General features: G+C 37.4%; 1 protein-coding gene across 1 annotated transcript; it reads right to left on the bottom strand.

Annotated features, from left to right (window-relative positions):
- Positions 1-764: 764 nt before the first annotated feature.
- On the bottom strand, positions 765-13,268 carry Rrp46 (exosome complex component Rrp46). The gene is made up of 5 exons (XM_089235128.1): positions 13,128-13,268; positions 12,768-12,881; positions 5,299-5,420; positions 3,882-4,022; positions 765-1,010 (listed from the first exon to the last, which is right to left on the bottom strand). The coding sequence occupies exons 1-5, from the start codon at positions 13,204-13,206 to the stop codon at positions 807-809; spliced, it is 660 nt and encodes a 219-aa protein (XP_089091254.1). The 5' UTR covers positions 13,207-13,268; the 3' UTR covers positions 765-806.
- Positions 13,269-16,425: the final 3,157 nt, after the last annotated feature.

Consider the following 16,425-nt stretch of genomic DNA (forward strand, 5'->3'; position numbering starts at 1 on the left):
CCTTGGAAACGGCGCGATACATTACCGATTTATCGGAGGCGCCTAAAGACATTACCGATTTATCAGAAGCGCTGAAAGACATTTCGGATTCTTCGAAAGACATTGCCGATTCTTCGGAAGCGGCGGAAGAGATGACCGATTTATCGGAAGTGGCGGAAGACAATTCCGTTTCTTCGAAAGACATTACCGATTCGTCGAAAGCGGTGGAAGACATTGCTGATTTATCGGAAGCGCTGAAAGATGCTACGAATTCGTCGGTAGAGCCGGATTTTAAGAAAATTTCATCTACAGAAGCTAGAAAAATGGGTCCAAAAGTACCGAATTTGTTGAACATCGCACGTTTTGAGAAGCTTCACAGTTGGCTATGTTACAGCATTTCTGCATCTGGCTTTCTTTGCAAAATATGTTCTACATTTTTTGATAAGGGACCCTGGATTGACCAAGGGGTGCAATTTGGTGATCACCCAACACGATGTGTCAACAAGCATATATATAGCCAGAAACACAAACAAGCTGTGAGTGCATCAAAAACTAGGAAAATGATAATAAAAATGAAATAAAATAGGAAAATGAGGTTGCTGTTTAATTAGTATTACTTTCACTGCTATTTTGAACGTTTTCACAAAAATAAGGTACATTTTCACAAAAATAAGGTACATTTTCATAAAAACAGGACCCTGTGCAAAAAGTCTGGACAGACCCCTGTATTAACCAACCTGATACCAGCCATAATAAAAATGAAAAGATCAAATTAGCAACAACAATTTGGCGTGTTGTACATTTTTATACAAAAAACTGATAATAAATTATTCATCTACATATGCTTCAGCTTCTTTGCTATATTTACGAGTGATCGATTCTCTGAAGAAACCTAAAATGTCCTCGACAGCTTCTTTACAAGTCTGCAAACATTTTTCAAAGTCTTTTTCACTGTAGCAACCCACTGTATGGACATCAACTATGTCTTTCGTAGAGCTTGAGAACGAGAACGTCATCAGAGCACCACAATCCTAAATAAATAAAGGTTAAGCCATAGACATTTGCCACAAGCATCATTAAAATCTAAAACACTGTTGCAGAGGCTTTCATCCTAGAGAAAAAAATTACATAATTAGATAAATCTATTCGACATTATTTGAACAAATTATGGTCCCACTAATTTCAGTACTGTCTTAATGCATCAACCCACCCAGTCATCTCCAGTGCAGAAAAGAAGCCTCATAAAAATTAGATCTAGTTGAAACTTTCAAAAGTAAGCATGTAAATAGGTAGGCAAGCATTGCTAGCCAAGTATGGAGCCTCAGAAAAATAGCTTTGTTTGGGAGCCTTGTAAATTATGGGAAAAACTCAGCTTTTCAAAAGTAACTTGTAACACTCAGAAATTTAAATCTGATATCACTAGGACAGCAGTTCTCACCCTTAAAAGCAGTGGTTTGAAAACTTTTTCAATCCATGGCTCTTTTGCCTATTTATTGTTTATCTATGACTTCCTAGAATGGTCTAGAACAATGATTCCGAACGTGGGAGTCAATGACCCCCTGGGGGGGGGGGGTTAGGACCTACTATGGGTTAGATTGTGTGTGTGTGTGGGGGGGGGGGTGATGGGACACAAAAGGTTGGGAAACTATGGTCTAGAAGAGTACCAATAAGGTGCACATTAATGTCAGCAGCTCATCACAATGCACCTAACTAACAAAGATTGGAGATGCCCCTAGAAGCCACGGTATGCACACTTTGAGAAACATTGTTTCAAGAACCCTCTTGAAATAAGTCAGATCCTTACAGATCCTCTGGAGAAACTGGTTCATAATTATTATATTATTTAAGAAGGTCCACATACCCTGCTATTATATTGTCTGTAATTAATGTTTCTGACTTTTCAACCACTTTACTCGTCCCACCATTGACCATGATACACCGGTTAAAATCACAATTTATATCACTTAATATTTTTTTAAATCATTGATTTAAATCAAAAAATTTATACATAACTTCAATGATATTGAAGTAAAAGTAATCTCTCTGGTATGGTATGCATGTTACTGATATGTGGTAAAGTTTGTGTTTAAAATAGTATAGAAGATCTTTAGGGGTATATATAGAATTGAACTTAATCCCTAGATACAGTGCAGAAAGAAAGCTACTCTATTTCTAGATTTTGTGCAAAGAAAAAAATTGCACAAAAATATATGGAATTGAATTTAGCTTAACTGCACTAAGTATTTTCAGTGAATTACAATTTGGCACAAGGGTTCCCCTAATTAAAAAGAGAAATTATTTTTTGTATACCATGGTAAATTCTATGCCGTAATTGCTGATCCAAAATAATAACAGATGTTGTACCAACATAAATATCACTGGGCTTTCAACTTTACTTTTAGTATTAAAATTTTGAGTTTGCTCGTTTTTTTGCCCCAAAACCCATTATATCTGTGAATGAATAAAAATGCGTAAATTATTAAACAACACCAAGCAAGTCAGAAACACATCCATTAATTGTGCAAGAAATAATCTTGTCAATAGAATTTTTTTTATTTAGTTGATGCTGAGTGACTCTTTGGTAGTAGATCAAGTGAATTCAGATATCTACACCATTTGTGTGATACTGAGTTGCCACCACTCATTCACTTTAATGTGCAGGGGGGGGGCTCATGAATAAAAGCACTTTTCTCTATAAAAAAAATTTTAATCTATGAAGTTAATTTGGGCTCAACTACACCTTTCATGTTACATAAACAGATTTTTGTGGCGTTTGTATTTTTTGCTTGTAGTTTCATTAATGCTTAATTAAATTTGAGCAATTAAGAGAAAAAAGCAGTTAGGCAATATGAAAATATGCATTCTTAATGATTAACAAGATTTGTTTCAATTGATAAGCAGTCAGTTAATTTTAATCAATAAAATCTTATTTAAATTTAAAAAAATCATGATTTTTTCATACCCTGCCATTGACAATTGTGCTTTGCTTATCCTTGAATCCCCCATCACAGATTGGAAATCACTGCATAAGGATTATTCCACTGATCAAAGCTTACGCTGAGTATGATTTCCCAGCCTGGACTACACAATTCGTTTAAAAAGTATTTCACCTGAGATTCTCGATAATCTGCAGTTAATTTTAGTCAATTTATTTCTAACAATAAAAATCTGATATTTTTCACCATCGACAACACTGTTCTTGTACTATTTACCGTTTTAAGATGAATAGGCATATATAATAATTTTTACATAGTCAAACGTTGTAAATGTGAAACCAAAGCGACCTAGAAAAATGATTTTACTTTAATCAAAGTACATGTTCTATAATAAATTTTAAAAAATACAGCAAAACCAAATGTTTGATTTGTTTTAGTAATTCTTGTTTATGAGGTTTGATTGTGTTATAATAGAATGAAATTAAAGGGAGCATGAAGCGCCTGAGTGATGTGGTGGTAAGATATTCATCTACCACAGTGAAGGTTGCTGTCAGGTCCTAGGTTCGATTCGGGGGAAGAATATAGATTAAAATATTTCCCCTTTTAAGTTTGAGGCGACCACTGAGAAAGAGATGGCAACTTCATTCCCAACCCAAATTTATATTTATAACAGCAGTAAATTGCAGTGTAGTGGTGTGGCTGGAGTTGGTGTAGGGTGAAGTGGAGGCAGCATCGTGATAATGAGATATGGTCAAGATTTTTGAGATTAAGCACATGAGTTGGTAGGTAGGCATTTTGAGTCAGATAAAGAGTCTCAGATAAAGAAAAACAAATCTACTTGTCCGGGGGGGGGGGGGGGGGGAGCATAATGCTCTTAAGACAGCCCTGTATAGATAGCACCTATTTAACAATGTTTCAAACCTTCGTAAAAGTTAAGACAGGCAATTTCATTGAATTTTCACTTACTTTTTGCTGTTCTTGTGATGGAAACGTGATGACATCACCACTTTTATCAACAACAGCTGACACTGCACCCACCATGCACTTCATTGGTATACCAGCATCTATGAGGGCCAAGCAAGCGCAGTTGATACTACAAGCTAAGGACTGAGAAATCATAAAGCAAATTATTGTATGCAGGTGGTTTTCAAGATGATACTCTTTGATTAGTCATGATCAGGGCGGTATTTAGGGGCAAGGGATGCATAATTTGAGGGGTTTTCCTATATAGAGCCAGACAGAGACAATGACACAAAGAAGGAAATGTTTGCAATGATGGCGTCATAACAGAGTTGTGCAGAGAAGACAGACCCTACTTCTGTCATAAATAATTGCCATGTGAGGGGTGTGAAGGTGATGTGGCTGCAAGGCGGATGTCTCCACCATTTTGGAGCATCACGACTCATCAATAATGGTTTAGAGATAACAGTCATTCATCTCTAGTCATCTCGTAATTCTCTCTCTATTGCCATTTTCTCCATTCATCTCATTACTGCTGCAGCCCATTCTTCTTCTGCATCCTCAAACTATTTTTCAACAGGAAAAAGACCATTGGATGCACGTCTCATCCCGAATACATCAGAAAATCTCCACATATACATGCTCGACCAGCCCCATCTTACAAGCTCTCCACAATCCAACATTTGCAAGAGATGGTTGAGGATTATTCAAATGTATCCTCTCCTCCGCGAAACAAAAATGAACTGGGGTAATATTAACAACATGTTGTGCACAGTGCCACAAAACATGATTCATATTCTCATAGTTCATTGCAACAACACATTCAAGATTGTGTTACCACAACATTGTACTAATTGCCTTTTATACCTAATTGTTGTGTACATCTTTAAAATAGTCATTTGTTAAGCACATGTTTATCTTTTTACGTAAAAAGTTTGATCAAAATGATTTATTTATTTATATTAAAACTTTCGACAACAGTTTGATTTTCAACTTCAACTACCTTTCAGCTCTTGTATCACGCAATTAAATCCAGATATTTCAATGAACTTGGTGTCACCACATAGTATTGTTTCTATTCTTTCCAAATATGTGCTTAGTTTTAATGTGGGTCCTCCAGAAACTTCACAAATCTGAGGTTTTCCCCAGACTTATTTTTTTCCTCATCATTATCTACCATAACTCGGAAACGGTTTGAGATAGGAGAGGGTTGGTAGGGTGTTTGTTTCATGTTCTACTTGGGTTCATCTATCACCCCGTTTTGTTTGATAGAACAAGTAGCGTTCACCTTATATATATAAAAGGCACTGAGAAAAACCAACATCCTTACAATCAACTGAGTTCAATTGAAAATCAATCACGATTCGACATAATAACAGCACACATATTCACAGTAGAACTTAAAGAAACTATTATAACTCACATTTCCATTGTCCTGGATCTCTTGCAAAATAATGCTGATCAACGTTCTGGGATTAGCCACTGTCATAATCGCTGCCTCGACTGCATGTGCTATATGATGTTCTTTCAATCTTTCTGGACAACCTACACAGAAGTGGGGAGGAAAGGGTCAGAAATTATTCAATAAAAACCAGAAATTTTGAGTGGAGTGCAGCTTATAGCAAACCTCTAGATGTAACGAACAAGTTTTTTTTTATACCTTCAGATTTCCAGTAGGGTCTCCCAACCACTACTAAACCAGACATGCACCTCATCAATATTCTTCTGCGGAACTTCTTACAAATTGGTACATGTTGGAATGTGTGTGTGTGTATATTGTGAATCTTCCATGAAGTTTGTTTCTGTGTAATGTTTGTTATGTGTAGTGCTGCTATCAAATTTTTTAAACTTTTCCGCAAACGGTCTCCCAACCATGAGATGAGATTTGAACAAATGATCCTATTCTTATCCAGAAGGAGAAGCCAAACGTGAAAGACTGTGTCACATCATGTCAAATGGTCCTATTCTTGTCTAGGAGTACCCAAATGTGAAAGCTTAGGTGCTGACGAACAATTCTTAATGCTCGATCAATTTACCTAAAAGAATAGAATCATCTGGCATGACGTAACCAAGTCTCATCTTGTGGTTACAGAACTATACATACAAAGGGAGATTAATTTTTGTCCGTTAAGAGATAGTAAAATACATTGAAGCCAGTTGACACAATTCGAAAAAGTGTTTATTAATGGGTATTGTGTTATGAGAGGTAACGGAACCTTCTTTACCTTTTACAAATTTTGTATTATTGTTTTAATTTTGGGACATTTGAATAAATGCATGTTTATTTTTTTTGGTACCCATCTTTGATTTCTGGACATTAGGCCAGGGTTGGACAAATCGGAGAAAAAAGTAGCCGCTAAGCATGTGTTTTTCCCCATGAAAAATGGTCCTGAATAATTTTTTTAAAACTTTTCTGGTACATTGCGACCACTTTCCGTGTTTGAAGACATTATTACGAAATCAAAAAAATTTATGCCAAACTTCCACTTTAGCAATGATGCATATGAGCCATCTGGAGATATTTGAAATACCAGATGTATCGATCCGGTCCATCCAATCTGTTGGAACTGAAAGATGTCATAGCTGCCAACTTTTGAAAATGAAAATTCGGGAGATTTTCGCGCAAACCCGTATTTTATGCTAAAACCACTCCCTAATAAATATGATAGGGATTTTCTAAACATAAAAGTTAAAGTGTGAGGAATAAAATCTCTACTCAAAAACTGAAGTCAAATTAAAATAGGGATTTTACACACATGGAAGTTAAACCCTTGGGAATAAAATTCCTACGCAAAAAACAAGTGAAATTGGAGGCCAAAACTTCAATGATGTAAAAATAAATATTGTGTTCAATCAGAAACGCTGTGAACAAACATTCTGCGCGAATGACCCCAAAATCATTGGAAGATGAAGGAAAACACCGTCAATTTTTGAAGAACACTGACATTTTTGTGACACTTGCTTGTTTTTTTTTTCATTTCACATGAGTGATGATGTCACTCTTTCCACCATGACCGATGTTTATGTCCGTAACACAACTTGTACAAAAAGGGAAAGTCGGCCCTCTTCTGGAATGTTTGATGAAAGGAAATTCATCGGAATAAGTATCTTTAAAATTGATTAAATATATTTTTGCTTATCAGTATTCATGCTTTGTTATATCGCACGTACGTAACTTCAACAAAAGAATTTTTGACCATATGAGCATCACTATAATCTTCAATTATTATCCAGGACTATTGGCTGCTAAGCCATTCCCCTACACGATAAGACAAACAACTTTCTTGTTACCATCAGAGGGTTTGTAAAACTTCCTTAACCCTCCGAGGATCACAGAAGATTCACAAAATGGTTTGAAAAAAAACACTTCACCTTCAACAAAATGTTTTCAAAAGTGGCCAGCTAGAAAATGCTTTCCCCCCTTCTGCTCCGCAGGACATCGAGCAAGGGGTGCTAGGGATTTGACTGAAGTGGCATTTGTGTAACGCCCACTTAATGCCTCTATTCTTTAGGCTAAACAATAGTGCACCTCTGGATTTTTGTCGAACCTGCTCAATCGTACTGACAGAGTAGAGAGTTACTTACTTGTTCCGGTTTAACTATTCAGAAATATAGATGAGGAAAATATGCTGAAAAATTTTTGTATTTTAAGTGTTCTGCATATGAGATAATTTACAATTTAGGTGTTGAAAAAATAAAGGAGGAAAAGTGTGTATAGATCTTGAACGTATAATTTATACTTGATTTTTTTTTTAGATCATCAATCTATTTTAGGGGTTCTTATCGCATCGGCTTCACAAATGGGTTGTACAAATCCATCTGAATTATAAATGTACCTTATATTTGCTGTTCCACTAATTTCACAAATAATGAAAATTGAACATTTTGTTTTGTATAGGTGTGTACAAACTTTTTTTATAGGCGTTTGTATTGTTATTTAATAGGCGCTTTCAGATACAAAATATAAGGCTTTTAAAGTTGATCATTCTGTTGAATTTGTGTTACGGCTAAAAAAAGTAAAAAAACTCCAATTTAATTTAATGCCATGTCATTTCCGTTTTCAATACTCGAATATTTTAGTTCGGCGTTTCTCAACCTTTCTGAACCCAAGGACCACTGAAATGTCTCATACAAATTTTCGGACCACATGTGTCTCCTATTACGGGACATTCCTGTAATTTTTGTTCTGATTATTTTTTTTATGCAAATTGTTCCGTTTTTTTCAAAGAGGCTTTATTTAAATTTGTAAATTTACTGAAGTCGTGAATGCACAGACACGCATTCATGTTGCAAGGGGTACTATAGTTATTAAAATATAAAATTTAACTTTCTATACGGACATACTATACCCAAAAATTAAACAAGAAAGTTGTTGCCCTTTATAAGATAGATTATTATAAGATATTATTACAAGATAGATTATAATTTATATGTTTTTATCATTATAACATTATTTTCATTTAATTTAATTCCTCCCATCAAGTACGGGAAAAACTGATAAGTGGTTGAATTTGGGGATATTTCTGCATGATTTGTTCCATATTTATGTTATTTATCAAATACATTCGGGAATTATGCGTAATCACTGATAAAAGTGATAAATGTAGGAAAATTAATTTATTTTATACCTACGCGATTGGTGATTACGCATAATAACTGGCGATTATGGGTAATCACTGATTTTTCATATTTACTGCAACATATATACATGAGTTCATACCGTTCTCACAAAATGAGTTTTGATAGCTTTTCAATGTATTATTATTATCAAGTATTTTCTCTAACATACAGATGTGGGGTAAACGAAGTACTTGAAATTTATAATGAATATAAGAAAGACAATTGAAGTAGTAATTATTAAATTTGTGAATTGAACCGATAGTAGAAAAATAAAAGAATGAGAAAAAGTCCCCATAAAAATACAGTAGGCAACAAAAATTCCGTAAAATGTTCCGCATTGCAAGGCATGGAGAACTAGCGGCACATTTGCAATATTAATAATATTTCTCGAGGATTTCTTGCATTAAGTTTGCACCAGTTCATATTACATCATTTATGTCTTCCTCTTCCGACTCGGAAACGGATTATGTTAGATGATTCATTTTCCGAGCTTGATAAAAAAGCTCTTCTTTGTCACTCATTTTTTTTTTTTTACATTGTTTCAATATTGTCGCAAGTTAAAATGAAGGTGATGAAGCAGTCAATTGATTATAGGCAACTGAATAACCGTTTTTGAGATAGTTTCTTATCAGGAAAGAAAGAATTTCAGGAAGAGGGATTTAGAAGGGAAAGGAAAATCTTTATCTCTTTTCACTTGTACTGATGTTACATTTCTTTCAAACTTGCTAGTAGAATGAATAGGAATGTAGGAATGTATTTTGTACAGGTAATACGGGATATTTATCTGTATTTGAAGAATGGTCTACTTATCTCTACGCAAAGCTAATAAAGCTGAATAAATTCCTAAAAATTATGTTGAACCCCCTCCCCGTGAACTTCCGTATCTCTGCTCATTACTATGTGCAGGATTACAAGAAAAATAAATCTGAGATCAAAGGATCCACCTCTGAACACTTTGTCACCGATGTTCAAATGATGAATTTTTTTCACAGAGTAATTTCTCAATCACAAACGAAAAACTTCTTCTTTACGGTCACTCCTCTTTTACGGACAAGTTGTTTTGTTCCGCAGGGTGTCCGCAAGAGAGGGGATTCACACTGTATTTCATTCATAAACGGATGCAGGCGCTTTGAACGAGGGGGAAGGGGCGTATTTTCCTCCTCCACTCTCCGCCTATGATAATACAGATTTAGTTTTGGATAAACGGAGGGCGGGAGGGCAAAGGGGCAGTGCGGCTGACCCGTGCACCGACCCCCCCCCCCCAAGCCCATTAAAAATTAGGAAAAAGAAATTATACAGTGAAACTCCTCTAAGACGACAGGTTGGCCGCTGATCGCATACAGAGGTGGCCGCGAAATAGGGGTTATTTTTGTATTATGTCTATGGAGCCTATTTTCCGTTCCGAGAAAAACTGCCCGCAAAGGGTAAGTTGGCCAGAGAATAGGGTTGGCGCCTATGAAAGTTTCACTAAATTTTTGTAAAAAAAAAAGAAATATCAAAAGAAAATACTCTTTATATGTTATATTTACCAATTTCTGTTAATATAAATGCTTTTTGAAGGGTAGTAACTCAGAATTTCTTAGGAAGAAAATTTTTGTGCCCCCTCCCTGAAGTCTTTTATGCCTCTCCCGAAAGTTGATCCTGCATACGCCACTCGGTAGAGGCGACCAGTCCCCTCTGTTTCCGCTCATGATTTTATTGCTCTGCTATAGGTATTTAATTTTCAATTGCAATACACAATTATTGAAAGGTTGCATAAAATTTCTATGATAAACACAACGTTTAGTAAAAAGTGGCGGCATTGATAAATTGACAGAATGAAATATGCTACAGTCTATCAAGGTCTTTTACAAGAAAATCTGTTTCCCTTTGTTGACGGGAATTATCTGATATCCAAGAATGCTTTTATTTCACTGCTGAGTTCCTAATACCTTCCCAACCCAAAGTAGTCTTCGTGATAATCCTCGAAGAAAACCGATTTCAAACAACACTCAATTGTTCATTTGTGTTCGTCTATGCATGAGTATTTGTGTTATCAATGTGTAGGAAGGTACATGTGCCCCAGGACTCTTCTTTTCCCGTGTCCTTTTATTTTAGATCCTTTGATCTTCAAGTGAGGGGCAGTCTGAAAGATTAAAAATGGAGAAAGGAAAGGGGCGTATGACATGGAAGTATTAGTGTCCGGTGCAATACAAAAGATATGGGGGAAGGAACTGGTTTTCTCCGACGCAGATGTGCGTTGCTGGCACTTTCGAAGCCATTTTTGGTGAACGCATATGTGAGTTGCTGCCCCTTTTGGTACACTAGAGTTTTGACTCACATATGCGTCGCGGCCCCTCAGCTGGTTAAAAAGGGTATTTCCCCATTTATGACGTGTGACATCATTTCGAAAGGGAAAAAAAGAGGCTTCATGCAGAGACGGCCCTGCTTCATGCCCCACAAGAAATTCCTTAGGGATTGTTTTCATAAGCGGGGATTTTTTTTAATGAAGTAGGAAATTTTTAGGGACAATTAGGGATTTTTGTGATTTTCGTAAAAATTCGGGAGATTTAAGAACTTTTCGGGAGGTCGAGCAATGAAGCTAAAGTTCGGGAGATTCCCAAAAAATTCGGGAGTCTTGGCAGCTACGAGATGTGATCTGCTGAGAGGTGCCCTGTATACATCCATTGCTGGATTTGTGAATCGTCTGAAAGGTGTTATTCCCTGTGGTAGTTTAGTCATGTGGAACACATACTGCTGTAATAAATGATTTGAGACATACTGTTCGTTATTTGCATATATTTTCTTTGACTTGTGTATGTCAGTGCCACCTATCGGCTGTTTTTGAGTTTTTTTTCCCGTCTTAAAAACATTCCTGTGACCTAGCAATGCTAATCCTGCAAACTGTTTTTTATTTCTGTTATTTTTCTGATTTTTATGAAAGTTTCTGCGGACTTTTTTGCCCACCCTGTATATTGAGTAGTCCTACCGTGTTTTATGATGTGGGAATAATGCATAATTAATGTTTGAGAAATACTGTCAGTCTCCCATATTAACATCACAGACTTTCAGTACAGTACAAATATAGTTCTTACTATCGTTTAGCGTTTTTTGACAGATAAATTTTCCAAGTACAGTCGATGCTTGTTATAATGGGCCCAGCAACCAACCTATTACAATGACCAGTGGGATAAGTCTCAAATGTTTCATATAAAGCACTATCGCCGTATGTTTACCTTTCGATGTAACGACTACGGGGTATAATGGCCATTTTTCAACAGCACCGATGGAGGGTCGTTATAATGAGTGTTGACTGTAATATCAATAAGAAGTGTTTTGATGAGCAAGTGCCCCCCATGGCCCCCACATCCTGGGGCAGGGCCCCTAGGATGGGACCTTTGGCAGGCCCTCAGACCAGACTTTCCACGGCCCCCTTTATAGTGAATTTATGGCATGAAAAAGCAAAAAAATTATGAGAATCGTCCCGGGTTCCAGCCCTGGGACCCTGTCAGCCTCCCCCTTGTGGGGGCCATGAGTGCCCCTCACATTGGGGAAGACGACAGGGCCAGACAGCATTGGCGGAGCAATGTACATTTCATAAAAAGAGGGGCCAGTAAACACGTTAGGCTTTAGGACCAAGCTTCAGGATGTAGTGGGATGGGGCTTACAACAGTAAAATCTTCAAACATCCCACTTCACTCATAATTTGAAAAAAATATGGGGGGTAGATAACAGCACTATAACAAGCATTGCACAGGGCAAGCTTGCTGCATAATCCAAAGGTTGGCAAGTGAGGGAAAAAACCCTGTTATCCGACTGAATCGCCCATGCTTTAAGGACCATCTATAATGGATGGGTAATGGAAGCTTCTAGAAAGAAGCTACCGAGGAACATTCTGGAACGACAACCCGGCAGAACAACTGAGAGCACCGGCGTTGGCGACTTATAACACCCTTGGCGATCCGGATTATATTGATTTGGCGGTCTGGATTACACTGCACCTGTTCCTAGAAACAAGCTTCACATTAGGTTCACAACACAGACACACACATTCAAACATGTACCAATTTGTTAGAAGTTCCGCAGAGGAATGTGGACGAAGTACATGTGTGGTTTTGTAAAGTGGGATGGGGTCGTCTGAATGATGTGGTGGTGAGATGCTTGTCTACCACTGTAAAGTTTGCTGTCACGGCCCCAAGTTAGAACCCGGGGGTTCTAACCTGAAGACCCCCCCCCCCTGAAGTAGTAGGGGGACGGAACCTTAGCCCCTAATGTTGACAAAAATTTTCGTACCTGATTGGCCAACTTTGGGACGGAAAGATACCTCTAGAACGGCCTTGTCGTACCTTTCTTTGTTCATTTTCGCTTCGGAGGGGCCGTACACGGCTGCTTGGATTATAGTCTCACCTGAAACAAACAAAAAGGAAATCAGTATAAATGAGATGATAAAAAACTCATAATGAAACTCATGATCATATAAAACTCATAATGAAACTCATGATCATATAAAACTCATAATGAAACTCATGATCATATAAAACTCATAATGAAACTCATGATCATATAAAACTCATAATGAAACTCATGATCATATAAAACTCATGATTAATATGAAAATTGCATTCAATAGATAAATTGAATTGATTCCCCGACCGAGAGACATCAGCGCCGATCCATCGCAACGAGACAAGTTGTCAAACTCCACGGCGTACGTTCGGGAATCCGTCGTCATCGTGAGCCCGTGGAAATTCAAATGCGCGAACCGGCAAAAATATATCAACCACGTTGTGTAAATACGGACGGCTTTGACTTCGAACAGGAAGATATGAAGTTGGCAGTTACTGTGCTGCCATCTACCTGTCACTAGTGGGAACTTATTTGCAAGTGCGTAAAAAGCGGAATGCTTGGGAAGAATGCACAAAATTATATTTTAAATGAAAGTGAATATCAATAAACGTTTCGAAAGAAAAATTCAAGAATTCCATATTCAAATACTTTCTGTGAAAATTAAATATTTTAGAAGAAAATTTTTTGATTGAGAAACATGCAATATCATCATGTTTCAGAAATCTGAATACGAGACATGCGCTTTCTGTAATAACTAATAACTCAGGTTGTAGGTGGCAGCACCACCCGGATAATTTATTTTATCAGGCCCTGATTCTTTTTCATTTCCGAATTTTCATGAATTCCAAAATTTCCTTTAATTTTTTGCATTAATTTGCATTTAACTCTGTCTATTTTTGTGAATACTAATTTTTCAACGTTTCTGTAAATTCTGTTTGAATGCAAAAATTTTTTTGTATGCCGGCTAAAGGGTCCCCGAAATTGCTTAGATACGTCTGGCCTTTATTCATTTCGAACTGAGCCCCGCGTTTGACACGGGCGACCCTGTGGTGATCCACAGAAGTTTTTAAACTTTCTTTACTCTTCCAGTACTAAATTTAGTTCTTTGCGTAATGTTCTTTTCTGGCGGGGCCGGTCTTTGACAAAGTGGAGCCCTCAGCAACAATATAAATTTGGCGCCCTATCCACCTTTGTTTTGGTTTATCTATTGCGGTGGTTCCAGTGCCGTCTTAAGGCATGGGGCCCACCCGGGCACGGCCCGGGGGCCTCAAGCGAAGAGGGGCCTCACAAAAATAAGATCTGGTGGAAATTTTCGAGAATTTGTTTGGTAGGACCTCTGAAAAATCAATTGGCCCGGGGGCCCATGATACTCTTAAGACGGCCCTGGGTGGTTCCCAAATGTTGTGTCGCGGTTCCATAGAGTGTCTAGCATAAATCATAAAAATATTTTCCTAAGCATCACATAGATCCAAATCACCTCAGCATCTGTTAAGACGGGTTCTCTCTTAACATTCTTCGACCCAAAACTCAAAATTAACACTATCAACTTTGCGACCCATTGGTCTATTCTTCAATTAGGAAAACAACTATACAGTCGAATCCCGTTTTAACGAATACCGTTATAGCGAAAATCTCGTTTTAACGAAAACTTTTCTAATCTCCGACATAAATTTGCATAGGAATAATGCAAAAATCTGGGATTCCTTTATAATGAAATTTCGTTATAGCGAAGTGATTTCTCCGGTCTCTTCGAGTTCGTTATAACGGGATTCGACTACAGTTCTAAATATTTCTATTATTAATTTTCATTTTATTTTACATCAATTTTAGAATTGTTTTTCATCAATACCCGAATCACTTTTCATTAATTATGGGAATGCTTTTCATTAATTCTGGAATAATGTTGTTCTTTCATTAGTTTCAAACTTCAAATGCGGATCGCGTTGAATTAACCTTAAAGCTACCGGGATTCACGATCAGTGGCATGTGCAAAATGAGGAGGAAATTATATTCTTGAATATACACGTAAAATGCACGCGAGCGCTTAATTTCTTCCTTTTTCTTCCTTCTCTTATTTCTTGAACAATAAAAATTGTTTTGAAATTTTCAACGCATTTTAGCGCCCGTATCATTCGGTACCCTGGGCATTTAAACAGGTTGCACTGTCCTAATACCGCTGCTGTTCCCCCCATGGCTCCCCACATTCGGCAGCAGATCCGCAGACCATGCTTGTACAGGACCCCTCTATAGTAAACATACAGCATGAAATTTATAGCAAAAAATTTTAAGATTCGTCAAGAGGTGGAGCCCCTGTCAGCCCAACCTTTTAGTAGGGCCATGCTGTACTCCAAAGAACTCAGAGTGTGTGACTTTCTCAACTTGTTTCGGCACCCCCTTATTATTTGGCTCCCTAAGACCACCACTGTTTTATGGATTGCAAAAAATACATATATAAACAGTTTTGAACTATCCGAGTTGTTGCAGTGTCGGAGGATTTTTATCGGGGGAGGGGTCAACTTTTTTTTTCTCTCTCTCTGGACTCTTTCCTTTTCTTTCTTTCAAACCGATCCCAACTCAGGTCTATCGCCACCCATTGGCGATTTACCAATTCACTACTGACTGAGTTGTGCCGGAAATGTAAGTGTGTGTACCTAACAGTGTGAGCGCGTATCTAGTCAGCACCTCCTAGAGATAGAAGGCCTCTGCACTGTGTTTGCCATAAACGTCATTCAGACTACCTAGCAAGTTTGACACATTTTGAAACAGTATCTTATTCCGTTTCTTCTTACTTTGGTGTAGAATCTTCCCGATTGGCTCAGAAATACCGCATAGTGATTGGATGTGGGGGCATAGAAATCGCCAATTCTGGGCCCGATCATTTCTTTTCCTCACAACGATGATACTGGCACAAGCAGGGAATTTTTTTCCCATTAATATTCTGAGGAAAAATGGACTACTTACTGACGTCACAAGCAGACTGCGGAGGCCTTCTATCTCTAGGAGGTGCTAATCTAGTGTTGTGTCTGATTTTTCAGTGCTGCCATCTATATTTCAGAATTGAAGTGAGTGAAGGGATTCACTCACGAAGTGAAGGTGATTGAATGTTTGTACCGTTTGTGGGTCTGTTGCTCTCTGTGGCGAGACTTATTGAATTAATTAATCAGTTGTTTTTTCTTTCTTTCTAAACTAACTGCGATACGGTACTTTTTTTAATATAAATTTGGACGATTGCAGTGACGCGTCTAGCAATCCAAATCAGGGTTTTTTTTAAAGTACGATTGTGCAACACACACAGACACGTCCTTGGAAAGAAAAGAACGTTGGAAATGGCGTTTGAATGTTTACTCTACCCATGGACGTTATTTTCCCTAAAAAATGTTTTGTAACGTGTGTTTCTAAATAGGGATACGCATTCGTGTTTCAGGCGAAAAAAAAATTTCTTACTCGTTAAACCGTAGCGAGAAAGAAGATAATGCTGACGCAAAGGGCAAAAAAAAAACCCCCCAATTCGTATTTACAGGGTTGCCAATGAAGTCTCGTAAGAACGGAGAGACAGCTGGAATGTATTTATTTGACGAGATATTTCGCCTCTATACATTAACCT

This window comes from Pholcus phalangioides, unplaced genomic scaffold (genome assembly GCF_987345545.1).
Source record: "Pholcus phalangioides strain wild (caught in Gottingen) unplaced genomic scaffold, Ppha-v1.0 ptg000008l_1, whole genome shotgun sequence".
NCBI classification, from domain to species: domain Eukaryota; kingdom Metazoa; phylum Arthropoda; class Arachnida; order Araneae; family Pholcidae; genus Pholcus; species Pholcus phalangioides.

Bases quoted from the DNA above. Each gene is read 5' to 3' on its own strand.
- Rrp46 (XM_089235128.1), bottom strand. From the start codon at position 13,206: ATGACGACGGATTCCCGAACGTACGCCGTGGAGTTTGACAACTTGTCT. The intron at 12,882-13,127 runs GTCGGGGAATCA...TGTTTGTTTCAG, and splicing joins ATCGGCGCTGATGTCTCTCG to GTGAGACTATAATCCAAGCA. The intron at 1,011-3,881 runs GTAAGTGAAAAT...TTATTTATTTAG, and splicing joins CATCACAAGAACAGCAAAAA to GATTGTGGTGCTCTGATGAC.